The sequence below is a fragment of the Phasianus colchicus genome, chromosome 1, assembly GCF_987193195.1.
Source record: "Phasianus colchicus chromosome 1, bPhaCol1.hap1.1, whole genome shotgun sequence".
In the NCBI taxonomy this organism is placed as follows: Eukaryota; Metazoa; Chordata; class Aves; order Galliformes; family Phasianidae; genus Phasianus; species Phasianus colchicus.
The window spans coordinates 189,788,747-189,804,829 of record NC_143436.1 but is presented as its reverse complement, the minus strand read 5'-3'; the positions used below and the strand labels follow the sequence as shown (position 1 = coordinate 189,804,829).

Here is a 16,083-nt window from a genome sequence, read left to right as displayed (position 1 = left end):
AAAGTGTATGAGTTCTGGAGTGGATTACCTCCATACATTTTTTGTTATTTACTGTACAAGCCAGAAATTTATAACACATTTCCTGTTGGTGGCACATACGGCCAGCATGGTTATTCAGCATGACATGCACGAACATCTAAGTAATGCCCACCTTTCTAAGGTCTTTTGGTTTCTGCTTGTATGACAGTGGTATCTGTGAAGTGCTGCAAGTTTGGCAGTTGGATAGGTTTGTGATACTTTGCTGCTTCAAATTAGATTTTTGTTCTCAACCTCTTACCACTGTCTCAGTCCACATGTGATCTCATTCATGGGCTGTGGCTTTTCTTTAGGGTGTAACTTCTTGGGGACAGACTTTCCTCTTGCTTTGTGTTTGTTCAGTGCCTTGCCCAGTGAGTGTGCTATTCAAGGTCTCCTGGACACCTTTACAGAATCACAGAATCACAGAATTGCCAGGGTTGGAAGGGACCTCAAGGATCATGAATCTCCAACCCCCCTGCCACATGCAGGGCCACCACCATTCCACCTAATGCTAGACCAGACTGCCCAGGGCCCCATCCAATCTGGCTTTGAACACCTCCAGGGACGGGGCATCCACAACCTCCCTGGGCAGCCTGTTCCAGTACCTCACCACTCTCTCCGTAAAGAATTTCCCCCTGACATCCAACCTATATCTCCCTTCCCTCAGCTTAAAACCATTTCCCCTTGTCCTGCTGTCACTCACCCTTTCAAAGAGTTGATTCCCCTCCTCTTTGTAGGCTCCCTTTATGTACTGAAAGGCTGCAATGAGGTCACCCCGCAGCCTTCTTTTCTCCAGGCTGAACAAGCCCAGCTCCCTCAGCCTGTCCTCATAGGGGAGGTGCTCCAGTCCCCTGATCATCTTTGTGGCCCTCCTCTGGACCCTCTCCAACAGCTCCCTGTCTTAAAAAATACACACACACAGAGCCCCCATCTCCTAAGAGCTTGAATTGGTCAGCATCCTTTGGTACTCTGTTTTCCCCAGAGACATCAGTGTCTGGCCCACAGCATGAATGTCCAACACTACAGTGAGGTTTATATTCAAAACAAGGAGTACAGTCAAGCAGAAGTGATGTTATGGGTTGGTCTGGTTGCATTTCCAGATGTCTGCTGATGTAACATCTCCTACTGTGCATCTGTTTTAAAGGATGCCTTGCTAACTTCAGCATGCTTCAATTTGTACATAATCCCTGTTTTTCATTACATATGCATATTTATAGTAATTAGCTTTTAACTGCTGCTAGACCAGACTTTCTGAGGTTTTTTAAAATAATGTTACCAAATTCTTAAGCAGTTTAGTAATCTCAGACAAAATCCTTACACGTTCTGTGCTACATGTTAGCAGTATCTGAGTATACATCTGTAAGTATCCTCATAACCGTATTTTATTTTAGAAGCACAGCTAGAGCAAAAGAAGAGATTTCTATTAGAGTGCTACTTTTAGAATTGATACCCTTTTCTCTGTGAAAAACTGTCTTAATCTAGTGGAAAATTTGTTTTGTTTGTGATTTCGTAAGTAAAAAAAGAGGTAATTTTAAGTCAAGATACCAGCATGGCTGAACCGAGACCTGCAGGTCATCAAACTGAAGAGCAAGAAGAAAATACACAGGCAGTGGAAGCAAGGATGGGTAACCTGGGATGAGTATAGGACTGCAGCTAGGCTGTGTAGGGATGGAGTCAGGAAGGCCCAACTGAAACTGGACTTGGGAAGGGGCACAAAGAAGGATGAGAAATGCTTCTATGGATACATTAACTGCAAAAAGAAAGTCCAGGAGTGCTGCTGATGAAAACAGGTGGCTCACACAAGATCTTTGATCATAGAATCATGGAATGGCTTGAGTTGGAAGGAACCTAAAACCCAACCAGTTCCAACCCCTGCTGTGAGCTGGATGCCCCCCACCAGCTCAGGTTCTCCAACCTGACCTTGAGAACCTCCAGGGATGGGGCATCACAGCTCTCTGGGTAGCTGTGTCAGGGTCTCACCACTCTCTGAGTAAAGAATTTCCTCTTAACATCTAACCTGAATCTTCCCTCTTTAAAATTGTTCCACTTTGGGCTATTGCTGTCAGCCGTTGTGAAAAAGTCACCCTCCCTCCTACTTACAAGCTCCCTTCAGTAATGGAAGGCACGTCTCCAGGCTGAGCATGCCCAGCTCTCTCAGTCTCTCTTCACAGGAGAGTCACTCCAGCCCTCTGATGGTCTTTGTGGTCCTTGTCTCAACCTGTTTCCTGAATTGAGGACTCCAGAAGTTTCACTGTACTGCTACATCTAACTGACCTCAGTCACAACTTTAAATTGCTGTGGAGAAATGGCTTGTAGGAGAGTTTACTTCTCTCATTTAAGTTTATTATGGTTTCCTGCAAATACTTTACTGTTTTCTACCTCTATTGTGTGAGGTCTTTTTTAGGGAAAAGTAACAATACTATGCATTGGTCTAAAATAATACTTCTGTGACTCTGGAAACCTCCTGTAAATATGTGTTCTGATTTAATCAGCTAAACAGAAAGAGTTTGTGCACTATTTGTGATGCTTTCTTGTGCATCAAAGCTAATCTATAATCATTGCTCTCTGTAACTACCTGAAGGCTCTCTATAACTACCTGAAGGGAGGTTGTAGCGAGCTGGGGGTCGGCCTCTTCTCCCGCATAACTGGTGATAGGACTAGAGGGAATGGTTTCAAGCTGTGCCAGGGAAGATTCAGGCTGGACTTTAGGAAATACTACTTCTCTGAAAGGGTGGTCAGGCACTGGAATGTGCTGCCCAGGGAGGTGGTGGAGTCCCCTTCCCTGGAGGTGTTCAAGGAACGTTTGGATGTTGTGTTGAGGGATATGGTTTAGCGAGAACCATTAGTGATGGGTGGATGGTTGGACTGGATGATCTTATAGGTCTTTTCCAACCTTAGTGATTCTGTGATTCCGTGATCCTTAGTGCTGCAGCTCAGCATTACTCATAAAATGGCAAATATAAGTGACTACCAGCTGGCACTGAAGTGTCTCTTAACACAATGTTCTTCTTCCTATCTGAATGGTCCTTCCTACAGCTGGGAAAAAATCCTTACCTGATTGTTGTATGTTCTCTTGTTAGGGCTTTGATCATAACTGGTATTTTTAGAACTTTCTTTTTATATAATGGTACCTGGTATTGTAATCATCTTTTTGTGCTAGAAGACAAAGGCTGTGTACTTTACAGTAGAGTACTTCTTTGTTGATGGTATGAATTTATGTTCATCTTAATTTTGACGTTTTAACTATACAAAATTCACAATGCACTTAGAACTCTGCCTACTGTACATACCTTTCAATAGGCATTTTCATTATAGGACTTCAAAACACTGGGTTGGTAGCACAGTACAATTTACACACCTTTAAAAGTAGCAGCAGAAGAAATGGAAAATTTTCATGTGTAGTTATTGGATCCACTGGATGACACGAAATAGTTTCTTTCACTTGATTCCTGTAAACCACTTTTTGAGTAGCAGCTCAGCGAGAGTAATTGTTTCAAGAAGTTTTACTGCTGAATGTTTAACCAGAATAAAGTTTTATGAGCTTGATGATGCATTAGAAAGTTCTGCAGGAGGCAAAGATGTTTTGAGTTTCTGAGCTGGAAAGTTTGCTCAATCCAACTTTCTTCTTCGATACAACTGTCTCTGAGGTTATCTCAAAGATCCAAAAAATGGGCTGCAGAAATTATAAGCATTGTTTGCTGCCTGATCTGCGAATGATGAGTGCACAGCATTCTTATAATTTTCAGATGAGGTATCTACCGACAAAACAACGGATAAATTTTATTCAAAATTCTCCTAGAAGTTCAGCCATAGGGTAAAAATGATGATAGGAAGCTTGGGAGGAAGTTACAAGAGATCAGGGAAAAGGATTTGTAGAGAAACAGCGTAGTTTTGTGATATAAAATAGCAGATCTATGTCTAAGGTGAAACAGCAAGAAAAAATAATTTGAGCCAACGTTATTCTTTTGCAATAGCTCTGTATAAATCTCCTGTCCAGGTTTGGCCTTGATCTTACTGCAGAGCTCACTGAGGCACTGGTTTGGTTGAGGAAAAGTACATGAGCTTGTGCCAAGCCATTGGGGTCAGTTTCTAATTCTCCCACTTTCTGAAATTTATTTTGTGTGGACTTTTTACTGCTTTAGTGCGTTCTCAAGACATTTGAGTGTAGAAGTGCTGTTTTCCCATTACTTTCCTCTGTGTATTCATTTGTGGTTAAAAACCAGTCAGTAACATGGAAGGGAAACCATCAGGATTATTTCAGGAAGGGACAGAATTTTAGAGCAGAAGACAAATAGAGTTTGCCTTTTGAGGCCTTTGAGGTATTCACAGAAATTAAAAGAGAGTCACTTGTTTATTACTTTATTGCTTTTGTTGCTAGGGAATCAGGAAAACAAAATTGAAGATGGGAATGGAATGCATTTTATGTAGTATACACAGAATGAGTTTTAAACTGTTCAATGTTAAAAAAAAAATAAGTACTTCTGTAGACATTCTTGGTTTTCCTGCTTCTGAATTTGTGATTTCTTCTCGTTTCCTCTAGGGCTTCATTCGGATGTTTAGCATTGGTTACCTGATCCAGTGCTGCCTTCGGATCCCATCTACCTTCCGTCATCTGTTTACAAAGCCATCCCGGCTACTTTCACTCTTCTACAACAAGGAAAATTTCCAGCTTGGAGCTTTTCTGGGATCTTTTGTCAGTATATACAAAGTAAGCTTAAAACACGTAGAGTGACAATTGCCATGTGTTCTATTTTGCTTCTCAGAATATCAGGAAGATACTCTTCTAACTGGCACTGGCTTCTACAGAATGGCACTGACAACTCTAGTATTCTGGTCATCAAATTGTAAACAGCAAAGTAGTCTTCCATTCATTCTGTTTTTTGTTTTTTATGTGTGTGTCGCTTCTGAATAAACCGGATAGATTTTGCATCCTGGTACTGATATCACGAGATAGGAGGTACTTCAGAAAAAGTGAATTCAGATTCCAAAGGGACTTTGTGTTATGGAAATACATTGTAGTGCAGTGACTGCAGTAGCAGCATTGCTGCCAAAGACAAGCCATTTGCAGATTTTTTGGCTCAAATATCTGGAATCCTGAGTAGAAGGAGCTTGCACAACATATCTCATGCGCAACTGAAGAGGCACTTGGAAATCAACCCTTCTGCACCATTAGAAGATGACAGATTGTGAGCTGATATACATTCACTCAGCATTGTTGAAGTTAATTGATTTATGTGTATTAATGCCAAGCAGGATGTGAACAAGCCAAGGGAGAGGTTGCGGCAAAGAACACTTCTGAAGTTGTTTTTGCACCTTTATGTTGTTAATCACATGTGCAGTTTTTCAACTGCCACTTTACTTGCTCTCTAAAGTTAAGACAATTCTTATTATTCATGGTAAACATTACAAACTGGAAATTAAATGAAAACCAAGCCTTACTTGTCAGCAAAACAGAATCCCACTTGAATTGCCATTGGATTGAGACACCAGAATTTTTAAGATTTCAAATTGTAATGGCAAAGTGCAAATGGGCTATTTGACTTTATTTGAAAATCAGATTTTTACTCCAGTTTTACTAAAAGTGCCTCTGAGGAATAAAAGCATTTAAATTACAAAAGTTGAAGTGATTTTCACTTATTTTAAAACCTCCAACTACAAAGTATAGTTTGGTTCTATGAATATTTGTTTCATGAGACTGACACACTCTGACCTTCATTTGTTATTTATTAAGTAGGTGCTTTCTGTTATTGTTTACATTCCATAATTTATATTAATTCGGATTGCATTACGTTTTTCTTACAGTTTCAGATAAGCATGTAGGGCTGTAGAGATCCTAATCACTGCAAAAGATTGGATCTTGATGCATTTTGAACCTGAGGGTTCAAATTGAAATGCCTCTGTAGAGCTGCAGTAGCTGTACTGCTAATATTTTGTGTCCCCCTTTCTATAAATTATTGCCAGCAAACATGATTTTATAGAAAATAAGTCAGCTGTGTCAGCCTCATTTCCCTTTTTAAATATGATTACAAGTTTGATTAAAGTTGACTGTCATAATTCAATTCTGGGACACTGTAGACAATTTCTTCTGAATTTTTTTCATTTCAATGTTTTTTCAAGACTTTGAAATAACACATGAATTCACCTGAGGGCCACCAAGATGATTTGAGGATTGGGTCATCTGATGTGAAAGGAGAGACTGGGAAAACTGGGTCTTAAGCTGGAGAAAAAAATGGCTCATGGGACATCTTACTGCTATTTATACCTTGTGGAGGATGCAGAACGACAGAGACAGACTGTGTTTGGAGTTGTGCAGTAACAGGATGAAGGGAGATGGACACAAGATGAAATGCATGAGATTCTGATGAGATATAAGGAAATTTTAAAAGGTTGCCTGGTGAGGCTGTTTGGTCTCCATGTGTGGAGACACTCAGAACTTAATTGGATGATGAGTTCCTGAGCAACTTCCTTTAATTAGATTTGGAGGGTGGACTAGATGATCTCCAAAGATGTCTTCCAAAATGAATTAGTCTTTGATCCATGAAAAACACATGTTAGATGGGTTAAGAGGCTGACATTCATCTCCAATTAGACATCAGCAGGCTATCACACAGAACTGTGTACTGTTGTCCCAGCACTGGATCTGGTCTTACAGTCAAGTCTCGAGCCATTTGGAACTAAACAGATTTGCCATGGATAAGATTTGGCAGCAAAGTATGGATTTCCCAAAATGCTATGCGTTGTATTACTAGCTTATAGCAGAATATCTCCAGTCTATGCATCCCAAAGGAGAAATGCCTGGGGCTCATCCTGCTGTCTGTTCACCTGCAGGGTACAAGCTGCTTCCTGCGCTGGGTACGGAACCTAGATGATGAGCTTCATGCACTTGTAGCTGGTGAGTCCACTGGAAGAAAGCTACATGGGCTCTGCTGGGCTTTTGCAAGTATTTGTCTTGCTCATAGTTGGATGTCTATCTCCCATTCCCTTTCCAGAGTTAGATGATAAAAGTAGGACTGTATACATTAATGCTGTGTCAATAGTGTTTCAAATACGAAAACACACAGTAGTGTTTGAAGTGTTTTCAAATATAGGCTTGTATTAAAATTGTAAGGTAGATTCAGTCAAACGTTCTTTCTTTTTGTTATGTTCAGCTTCTTGGACAATAAATTACTGTATGCACAGATGTAAATTCAGCCTTTATTTTCCAAGTGCTTTGATGTGAGGTTTTAATACTGCCTCTTCCATACGTGATGGAATACACATTTGAAAGGATGGGCTCCATTGGATCCAAATAAAGACCCTTTTCCTACGAAATCTGTGTAGTGTTGGAGGACCTTCCCTCTTATTTATGCACCAATAGGTGTATCTACCTTGTAGATCCTCAGAGGTCTCTCTTGTCTGTGGGATGGAGGAGGAGATTTGAACCTGTGTGCCTGATGATTGAATGACAGCTGTATTTCAGGGTTTTTGTTGTTGCTTTTTTACTGACACAAACCATATTTTGATGGGCAGCACCAGAAGGTCACTAACTTTATTTTTTTTTTGGTAGCAATAGAAAGCATAATCTTTTGTAACATCTGTTGAGCTGATGTACTGTGACTGCAACAGTAAATCACAATAATGCTTCTTTTCTAACTGTTACAGGGTGTCTAGCTGGAATTTCTATGATGTTCTACAAAAGTACTACTATCTCTATGTATCTGGCATCCAAACTAGTAGAGGTAAGATGCTGTCCTCATAACAGAGCTCTTTATTTTAGCTTCATCAAACTTCATAGGCTTTGTCAGAATATTCCAGTGTAATCCAGAATTGAATATTGAGGCTGTGTTTTCCTAGGTGTGTACCAAGTGGCAGTGCCATTCTGTGGTCTCATTTCCTTCTCGTGTTTCATTTTAAATGTTATCGACTGCTCTTCATGTGTATTTGCCACAATTTTTGTTCATCTGCTTTCTTCATAGTTCTTTGCTTTGTAGCTTTTGCACATTTTTAAATCTGAAAGTTCCAAGAATGTGGATTTTGTCTCTTCTGCTAGGAACATAAATCAGAACTAGCCCTTAATTGCAGATTTATTGCCAAAAGCTACAGCTCAACTTCCTGCCTTTGTTCCATAATTTTGGCACTCAGATATGTGAGATAACTCAAAATAGCTTAGGTTTTAGTCTATAGCTGAAGTTGTTTGTCAGTATACTTCAACTGATTGAATTCCTGGCATTGCAGAGATCTTTGTTCTACTTACCATTTGACTAATTTGAATTATTTCTATGAAATTGTTAAAATTGGGAGCCCAGGAAAGAAAAAATTAAGGAGGTTTGTAGAACTCTGTATGTTGATTATACTTTGCTAACAAACTATTCATTTCTTACTGTAACTTTTCCATAATACCAGGACATTGCCGCAGTTGTTTCCCCAGCAGCACCACTGGAATAATTTGACAGCAATCTCTTGTTATGCTTCATCTCCAAATCACAAAGCTTTCTCCTGCAAATATCAAGACTCTCGTTCCTTACCAATATTTATCCACCACCATTAATCGTGCTGAATTCGTTTAAAAAATATAAAAAGGAGGAAATTTTTATTCTTTTAGACATAAGATTAAACATAAAAAGAGAAGTTCTGCTCTGCTTATGCTTTTTCCCTCTAATCCTAGACCAGGCTTCTGAAAGGAGTTCACACAGTGGTTATATAAAAGCAACTGAGTTATCCGTATTGATTCTTTTGGAACATCAATTGGAAAAGGAAAAAAAACCAAAACAACACCATAACAATAGTATCTTGTATTGCTGATGGTTTTCTCTGGTCTTTGAGACACTGTGGCTGCAGTGCTGTGCGCTCTTTTTTTTTTTTTAAACTACTTTTATCATCTTATGCAAGCCAAGGGTAACTGACCGAAGAGGCGTGTGCTGCTTTGGAAGGTCAAGCTGTGCTCAGGAAAATAAACTCTACATGTTTTCTCAGAAATAAAAGTATGTGATTTCAAGCTGTTTAAGAACAGTGAATATTCACTTTGTTGGAATACTTATTGCATTATTCTTTTGCTTTTCTCACTTGCAGAATTTAGCAAGCTTGGCTTTTATTTTTCTCTTTCTAAGATCTATACAGCCCTTTTAGCACTCCCAGCTGTTGCTAAGTCCTGTTCTATGTGTTTGTGGCCACTCATTCTATTGATCATGGATAACTTCTGTAAGCTAGTTGATGTTACATTTGTGGCTGTATATGAAAATATAAGAGCATGAGTTAGTAATGCTGGCATACTCTGAAAATGTAAAACAAAGCAAAATGTGAAAGGCAACTTTTTTTTTTTTTTAATTCCAAGTATTCTGTTTATTTTTATAGACAATATACTTCAAAGGCATTGAAGCAGGGAAGGTTCCCTATTTTCCTCATGCAGACAGCGTCATATATGCCATTTCTACATCAATATGTTTTCAGGCAGTAAGTATGTTGTCTTCTAATAGGATATGAAGTTCTTCTAGTTAAACTGAAACGTCAAATGGAATGAGGACCATCACTGGATGAGGACCATACAGTGAAAATATGTGATTTGGCAAGATGTTGTGGATCCTACAACCTATTTTTGAGTGTCACTGTGGGAAGATCATTTCTACAACTCACATTTCTGATATAACTATACATAACTATGTTACACAAAGCAGTAAATTCTTTGCAAAATATCTCAAAACACATTGATTCGGGAGACTTTATAAACATAGGGTCTTTCGTAAATGTATGAAAGGACCATTTCTCAAGCAGGGAAACAATATGTCATAATATTTTATGTTTCTTTTTAATTAACTGGAGGTTTTCCCTGTCAGCTAACTTGAAATGAAGTTGCCCATTTGCAAGAATCTGCAAAAATTAGCAGTTTTGAAATTTTACATTTGAAACAAGCTGTAGTTACCCTCTTTTCCCCTTTCCAAGTCAATTATGTACCCTCATCTTCAGCCCCTTTTCTGGCTGCATCAACTATAAAAGCTCCTTTTCAGCGTTACCCAAATTACACTCTTCCATTTCTTTATTGATCCGTGGATTTGGCAACATAATGTACCAGAGCAGGGTGTCCCCTGACCAGCCACAACTGGCTCTTACAGATTATTCTCCTTGTAGGCTGTCATGGAAGTTCAGAACCTGAGACCTTCATACTGGAAATTCCTTTTACGACTAACAAAGGGCAGGTATGCAATCGGGGTATTTTACAGCTTTCTTAAATATACCATTCATCACATTCAAATTTCTGTGTCATTCTCTGTCAACAGCATAGCCATGGCAGTACATTTGGGCTTATTTCCTGAGCATTTACTTTGCTTTTCAAGCAGGTTCCAGTCCACTTGATGTTTTTGACTGTTGGTTTAGTCTAATGACAGGAGCAAAGACTTAAATCTGGTTAAGATTCTTTAGCAGATGAGAATGTAACCAGAGGGCTTTTTATCTTTAGTTTCACTTGGAAAGGTGGAATGCTTTCAGGTTTCAGTGGAAATGAAGAATCCAGTAAACAAATAGAGAAGTTGGTGAAATCATTTACTACAGTGACTTACAGCTTGATATCACTATGTGTTTGAAAGTATTAATAGAAAATTTCTGAGTATTTCGTAAGGATACTTTGAATATTCGACAGTTTTTTATGGAACATCTATTTCCATCTATATCTATTTTTCATTGAAAACTAATGAATAATTTTCATTGACTTTAACCATAAATTTACACTGCAGTATCTTAAAATATATTTTAAAATAGATTTTGCTGTAATTGAATTATAAAAACACAGTTTGGTGAAGTGTGCATTAATACGTGGGAACACTGTATGGCAGAAGCAAAGCATCAAAACTGTGCTAAGAACAGTTTACGAATGGGACTATAAAAGATAATCTTGATAATACTGAGAGTTTCAGTCTTTTGGATGCGATCTACTTAACTGAGGGACAGCATTGAGAGGAGGCTCTGCCTCTGTCTAGACTGTAAAAACAGAAGAGAGATCATTCCCTGGAGCATGTTGAACCTACACGCCCAGGCACACAGCACGCTATTAGCTGGACATCAGGTGACTTCACACATTGCTGGACGTTGTGGGGTGCTCTCTCAGGATGCCTGGAAGCAATCCACGGGCAACCTCTGAGGCTGTGCAAACATGATGTGGGAGATGATGTCAATGCAGATGTCCAGCTTTGGCTGTATTTTTCTCTCTTGTGCTAATCATAAGATTGCTTTAGTTGACAGAGAAGAGGGAATAGTAATTGTGCTCATTTACTTCACCCTAAGCAAATGTCTGTAATAATAATTTTGACGCTCTCTATAGAGGCAGTTTATTTTGACATTTCATAGGTCATTCATTCAATGGTTTTGAAGAGTAAAGAGATGAAAATAACACCCATTAAATTCTTATCCAGACTTAGGCATGGCCAGACTTCGTTCTGCAGCAGTGGGACAGTAGTGTAGTTTGTTCGGACTCTTTTTGTGGAGTTAAAAGTAGAAAGGAGCTCTCTCCTTTCCACTTTTATACAAGTCATGTTTTATAAAGCACAATTACACAAAGCACTAGTCATCAGATCTGTCGAATGTTCATGGGTTGGCTTTTTTTTGTATAAATAAATGAATGATCTGTTCACTCTCTCATGTCTGTGCTTTCTCAGGTTTGCTTTGATGAACAGGAAAGTTTTGGATGTATTTGGTACTGAAGCATCCAGGAACTTCAAGGATTTCACGCCTAAGCTTGACCCAAGATACACTGTTGTACCACCAGAGCTACCTCTGGAGCTGTCATGAAAATAATAGTATACCTTGTCATTGAATGTGACCAGCGTTTTGTCCTGAAAAGTTGAATAACTTAACAGTAATGTATATGGAGGAGGGCTTTGGCTCCACTTCAGTATTATTTCAATGAGAAATGCTTTTTACCAATCAAAAGTACTGGAGCTTTGTAGGAAGGTGTGGCTTAGTGATTAAGCCTCTTCCACGTACAGAACTTATTTCTGGGTTACTGTAGTTGGCTGACAGTATGGTAGATTCCTGAATGAATTAAACAAATGAGTAATATATTTAGAGAAGTACAACATACATAAAACACAAATATGCATCATAATTTCAAAAATTTTATTCATACCAGTAGAATACTTGGTAAAACTAAAAGTAATTTTGAAGTTAGAAGCGAAAATGTATGGCATAGGTTAGGTCCAGAATTTCACCTGATCTTAAACCTATTGCAGTCTGGCGAAAAAGTCTCCTTGGCTTTCCCAATTGCGTCGCTGATTTATCTCAAAAGAGCCACTGCCCACTCATTATTTAAAAGGACAATATTTTTACAGAGCTGTGGTTGCAAAGTAATGCATTCCTTAGTGAAAAAAAAAAAAAAAAAAAAAAAGAAGTGCATTAGTGCAGAAATCACATTCCAGGGCTGTAAATCCCAGTGACAATACAGAAAACAGACAAGGAAAATAAAAAGGCAATACCAGCGACTTGTGCGTAAGGAGCAGCAGGGTGTGGTGGTTTGCATTTGCCAAGTGGAAAATGACAAAACAGGCAGGGGAAGGAATGAAATGTTTCAGCCTCCAAGATGGTACTGGAAACAGCAGTTACAAAAATAAAAAGCCGAGAACAAAACAAACAAAAAAAAAATCCTCCAAAATATACTAAAATTAAATGTTTATTTTTAAAGGGCTTAACATTGTCCCTTTAGATGTCATTGGCTTGTTTGTCAAGCAGCATGCCAGCCAGCATTTCCAGTGGCCTTTAGAAGGGAACTGACCTCTGAGGTTAGGTTGTTTTGACGATCATATTGATAGTATTTTTTCCTTGTATTTGGTGAAGAGTGGTTTTCTATTGCCCATCACACAGCCATAACTGTGACAGTTACATTAAATCTGATATTGTACTCAATGCAAGTAAATACCTATTCAAAGTCCATCTCATTTTTATCCTACATATTTCTACATATATTAATTTGTGTTCTAAAGCAAGACCTTGACATGCTAATTGCCTTTTTGTCTTTTTCTTTCCTAGACTCCATTCATGTGAATGGTGTTTGTTGCTCTAGAACTTAATGGAAAGTTGAACTATGTTTGAATTCAACTGAAAAGACATGTGGTAAGCCAGGGAGCAAAAGCTAAACTATTTTGCACGTATTTTAAGAAAAAAAGAAGAAGAAATCAGTGTTTCTGCTGAAAGTCTTTGTCAGATAATATGAATTGGATTAATTAATAGAATCTTTGTCTTGTAACACTGTATTCCTACCCCAGCAGTACGCATCTTTTAATTCTCATTAATTTAATTTCATATTACTGACCAAACAGTAATTTTATTGAATTTACAGAGATGTCAGGAAAATTGTACCAGTCTGAGCACAAAATCAGATTCTTCATCAACTGCTGTATCAGTGACTCTCTATTGATGTTACTTCAAACTTTAAAACAGCAGTTGTCCGAGTTAGTGTGAATACAATTCTGCACGCCAGTTTGTAAGCAGTATTTTATTGCTGGAAATATTATTTTAAAATTCCTCAGAAGGAAATAAAACCTAATTCAACAAGAAGTTTAAAAGGATTGTAATAGGTTTGTAGTGTTTTTCCACTGGAATATGGTCTAAAGTATTTGACCGTGTAAAGTCTGAGAAGTTATATATTTTAGGTAACATGTTAGAACTCACACTCTATCTTATGAATGCTTTCTAGTATATATATAACTATATGCTGTTCTCAAACTTCAAAATATTTTATAAATGGATTAATTTTCTTCACTGGAATGATAATTGTGATTGTTTCTCTATTTGAGTTAAAAAAAAATAAAAATCCAAGTCCTACATCTCAGCAGCTAAAAGTTTTGTCTTAAGTTTTCTTGCTTCCAAAATTCAGTCTTTGTTTTATTTTCATGTAATATAAAAAATAAAATAAATTATTTTTATTCAAATCAAATATATGTAAGGAAAAAAAAAAGTAAAGTCCTAATGTTTTTCCCAATAATAAAGAGTTGCTGCTTGAAAAAAGTGACTTTTTCTTCATGTTGTTGTTAAGCTATATGAAATCATGAGCGAAGTGGTTAGTACTCTGATTAAGGAATGCTGGGCATGTGACCAAGCATTTATATTATGCGTGTTTAGAAAATCAAGCCCTGACACAGTGGAAGTGAAGAGGTAATGCAAAACCAGTTCAGCTGATAGCTTCAGCTCCGCACTTTCATGTTTAATTGGAAAAAATGATTGACACCATTTAATCTTTCTTTTCTAAACCACTACAGAGGAAGCCACATAACCCGTCCTTGAGGTGGGGAAGGGCTGCATGCCTCCAGCTGTGTAGTTGCTGTGTAGTTATCTGGTTGGCCTCATGTGACTGAACAGTGTTCCTTCCCACTTGATGGGGCACAGCTATTGATTTATTTATTTTCATCATGTGATGAATATCTGTCTGATCACCTCCAACATCTTGCGGAAGAAGTTGATTTTGCAGAGGAATCCTGGAGGAGAGTCACTCAAGAGGTGGTGGGAATGAGGACCATCAGTATACATTGAAAAGATGTGATTATGTTGTGTTATGTATACTTTGCAGAAGTCCTTTTCATTGTAATTCCTACTTCGATGGATGGATACTCATTATTATTCCTTGCCTGCCAACTTTCAGCTGATTTTTGTGCCATGTGAGATTGCTTCCATTGCAAACTTCTGTCACCTTTCATAGTTCTTGCTGGAGGTGATGCTGAAGGTGCTGGCATCTGAGATTTACTAAAGAAGAGGAATTCTGTTTTAGAGTCATTTTCATTCTGAAAACTTTTGCAGGTTTGCCAGATTTATGTGCTATAGATGCTTCCACCAGTAGATGTTTTGTTTCTTTAGAATTTTATTAATAAAAGAAAAGAGTAGGTAAAGATGGCACGTTTTTGTACATAATTCTATCACAGCTCATGAGGAAGGGAAGTAAAATATCAGAACTTTTTCAGCATACGGGGATCAATTTCACTGCTGAAGGTAAAAGTTTGAGCCGCCTTGCATTCCCTCATACCTGGGTCTCCAGGACAATCTCAAAGTCATGGCTTGCAGGAAGTCTCTCTCCTGGGAAGGCTATTCTTAGAAAATAGTATATTTCTGTTGTGTGGTTGAGAAGCCTTATGTTCCCATAGTATCATTTCTCCACCTCGATGATAACCAAGATGCTTTCCATAACACAATCTTTTTTCCTAGGAGCTTCCTGCAGTCCTTCATATGTGGAGCGTTTTATCCCTTCTGGTCTCAGCTGTGGGACACTTCTGAGAACTGCCAGTAAAATTCAATTCTCAGAAAGCCTGTTGGGTTGTTTCCATTCTCCTGTGAGAGTATTCCTTCCTTTTGCCCTTGCCACCATGTTCTTGTTTTTTCAGGAAGTGGGAAGGGATGCATTTCAGATGCTCACTGACATCCCAGACAGCGATCTGTGCTTTGAGCTCACCTATGCTTGGTGAATGAAACATTCAGGACAGCCTGCATGGGGATATTTCAATTTCATTTACTCATGTTGAAATGGGCTTGTGCCACTTGGGACATAGCACTCACCTTTTGCAGCTGCTAGATTTTGTCCTTCCATAACCATCAGATCTGAGGCTGTTTTACCAACAGACTTCCCTGAACACAGCAGGGAACAAATGTGAATTAGCATCCACTTTGATCTGAGGGATTTTTTTTAATTCCTGGCACAGACCAGGGAGTTCTTCGCTTGCAAATTAAAACAGAAGGAGGTCAGAAGAATTTAAAGTATTAATGCTATGCTTTGCCCATGGTGGAAGAGGCTGATTTGAAGGCCTGCTGGGTGATTATTTTCCCAGGTCCATGGAATCCAATCAATATTTTCCCCTTCAACTGCCATAGCAGACGCGGCAATCATAGAAACATTAAAGTTGGAAAAGACCTCTTAAGATCATCTAGTCTACCCATTCTCCACCATGCCCACTAACCACATCCCTCTGTGTCACACTTCCACAGCTCAACTCCTCCAGGGATGGCAACTCCACCACCTCCCTGGGCAGCCTGTGCCAATGCATTACCTCTTTCAGAGCAGAATGTCCTGATATCCAACATGGCTTCTGTGGCCATCAGAGTGGGCACTAACAGGGGTGTTCC

At 38.7% G+C, this 16,083-nt stretch overlaps 1 protein-coding gene across 2 annotated transcripts in view; it reads left to right on the top strand.

Moving 5' to 3' along the window:
- TMEM135 (transmembrane protein 135) overlaps nucleotides 1–12,370 on the top strand; it is a 168,625-nt gene extending 156,255 nt beyond the window's left edge. For both annotated transcript variants that reach the window (XM_031612453.2, XM_031612452.2), the window contains 6 exons: nucleotides 4,559–4,726; nucleotides 6,847–6,910; nucleotides 7,660–7,736; nucleotides 9,349–9,447; nucleotides 10,120–10,187; nucleotides 11,640–12,370. In XM_031612453.2, coding sequence (XP_031468313.1) covers nucleotides 4,559–4,726; nucleotides 6,847–6,910; nucleotides 7,660–7,736; nucleotides 9,349–9,447; nucleotides 10,120–10,187; nucleotides 11,640–11,772 — 609 coding nt within the window. In that variant the 3' untranslated portion in view covers nucleotides 11,773–12,370. The remainder of the gene's footprint in view (nucleotides 1–4,558; nucleotides 4,727–6,846; nucleotides 6,911–7,659; nucleotides 7,737–9,348; nucleotides 9,448–10,119; nucleotides 10,188–11,639) is intronic.
- The last annotated feature ends 3,713 nt before the right edge of the window (nucleotides 12,371–16,083 follow it).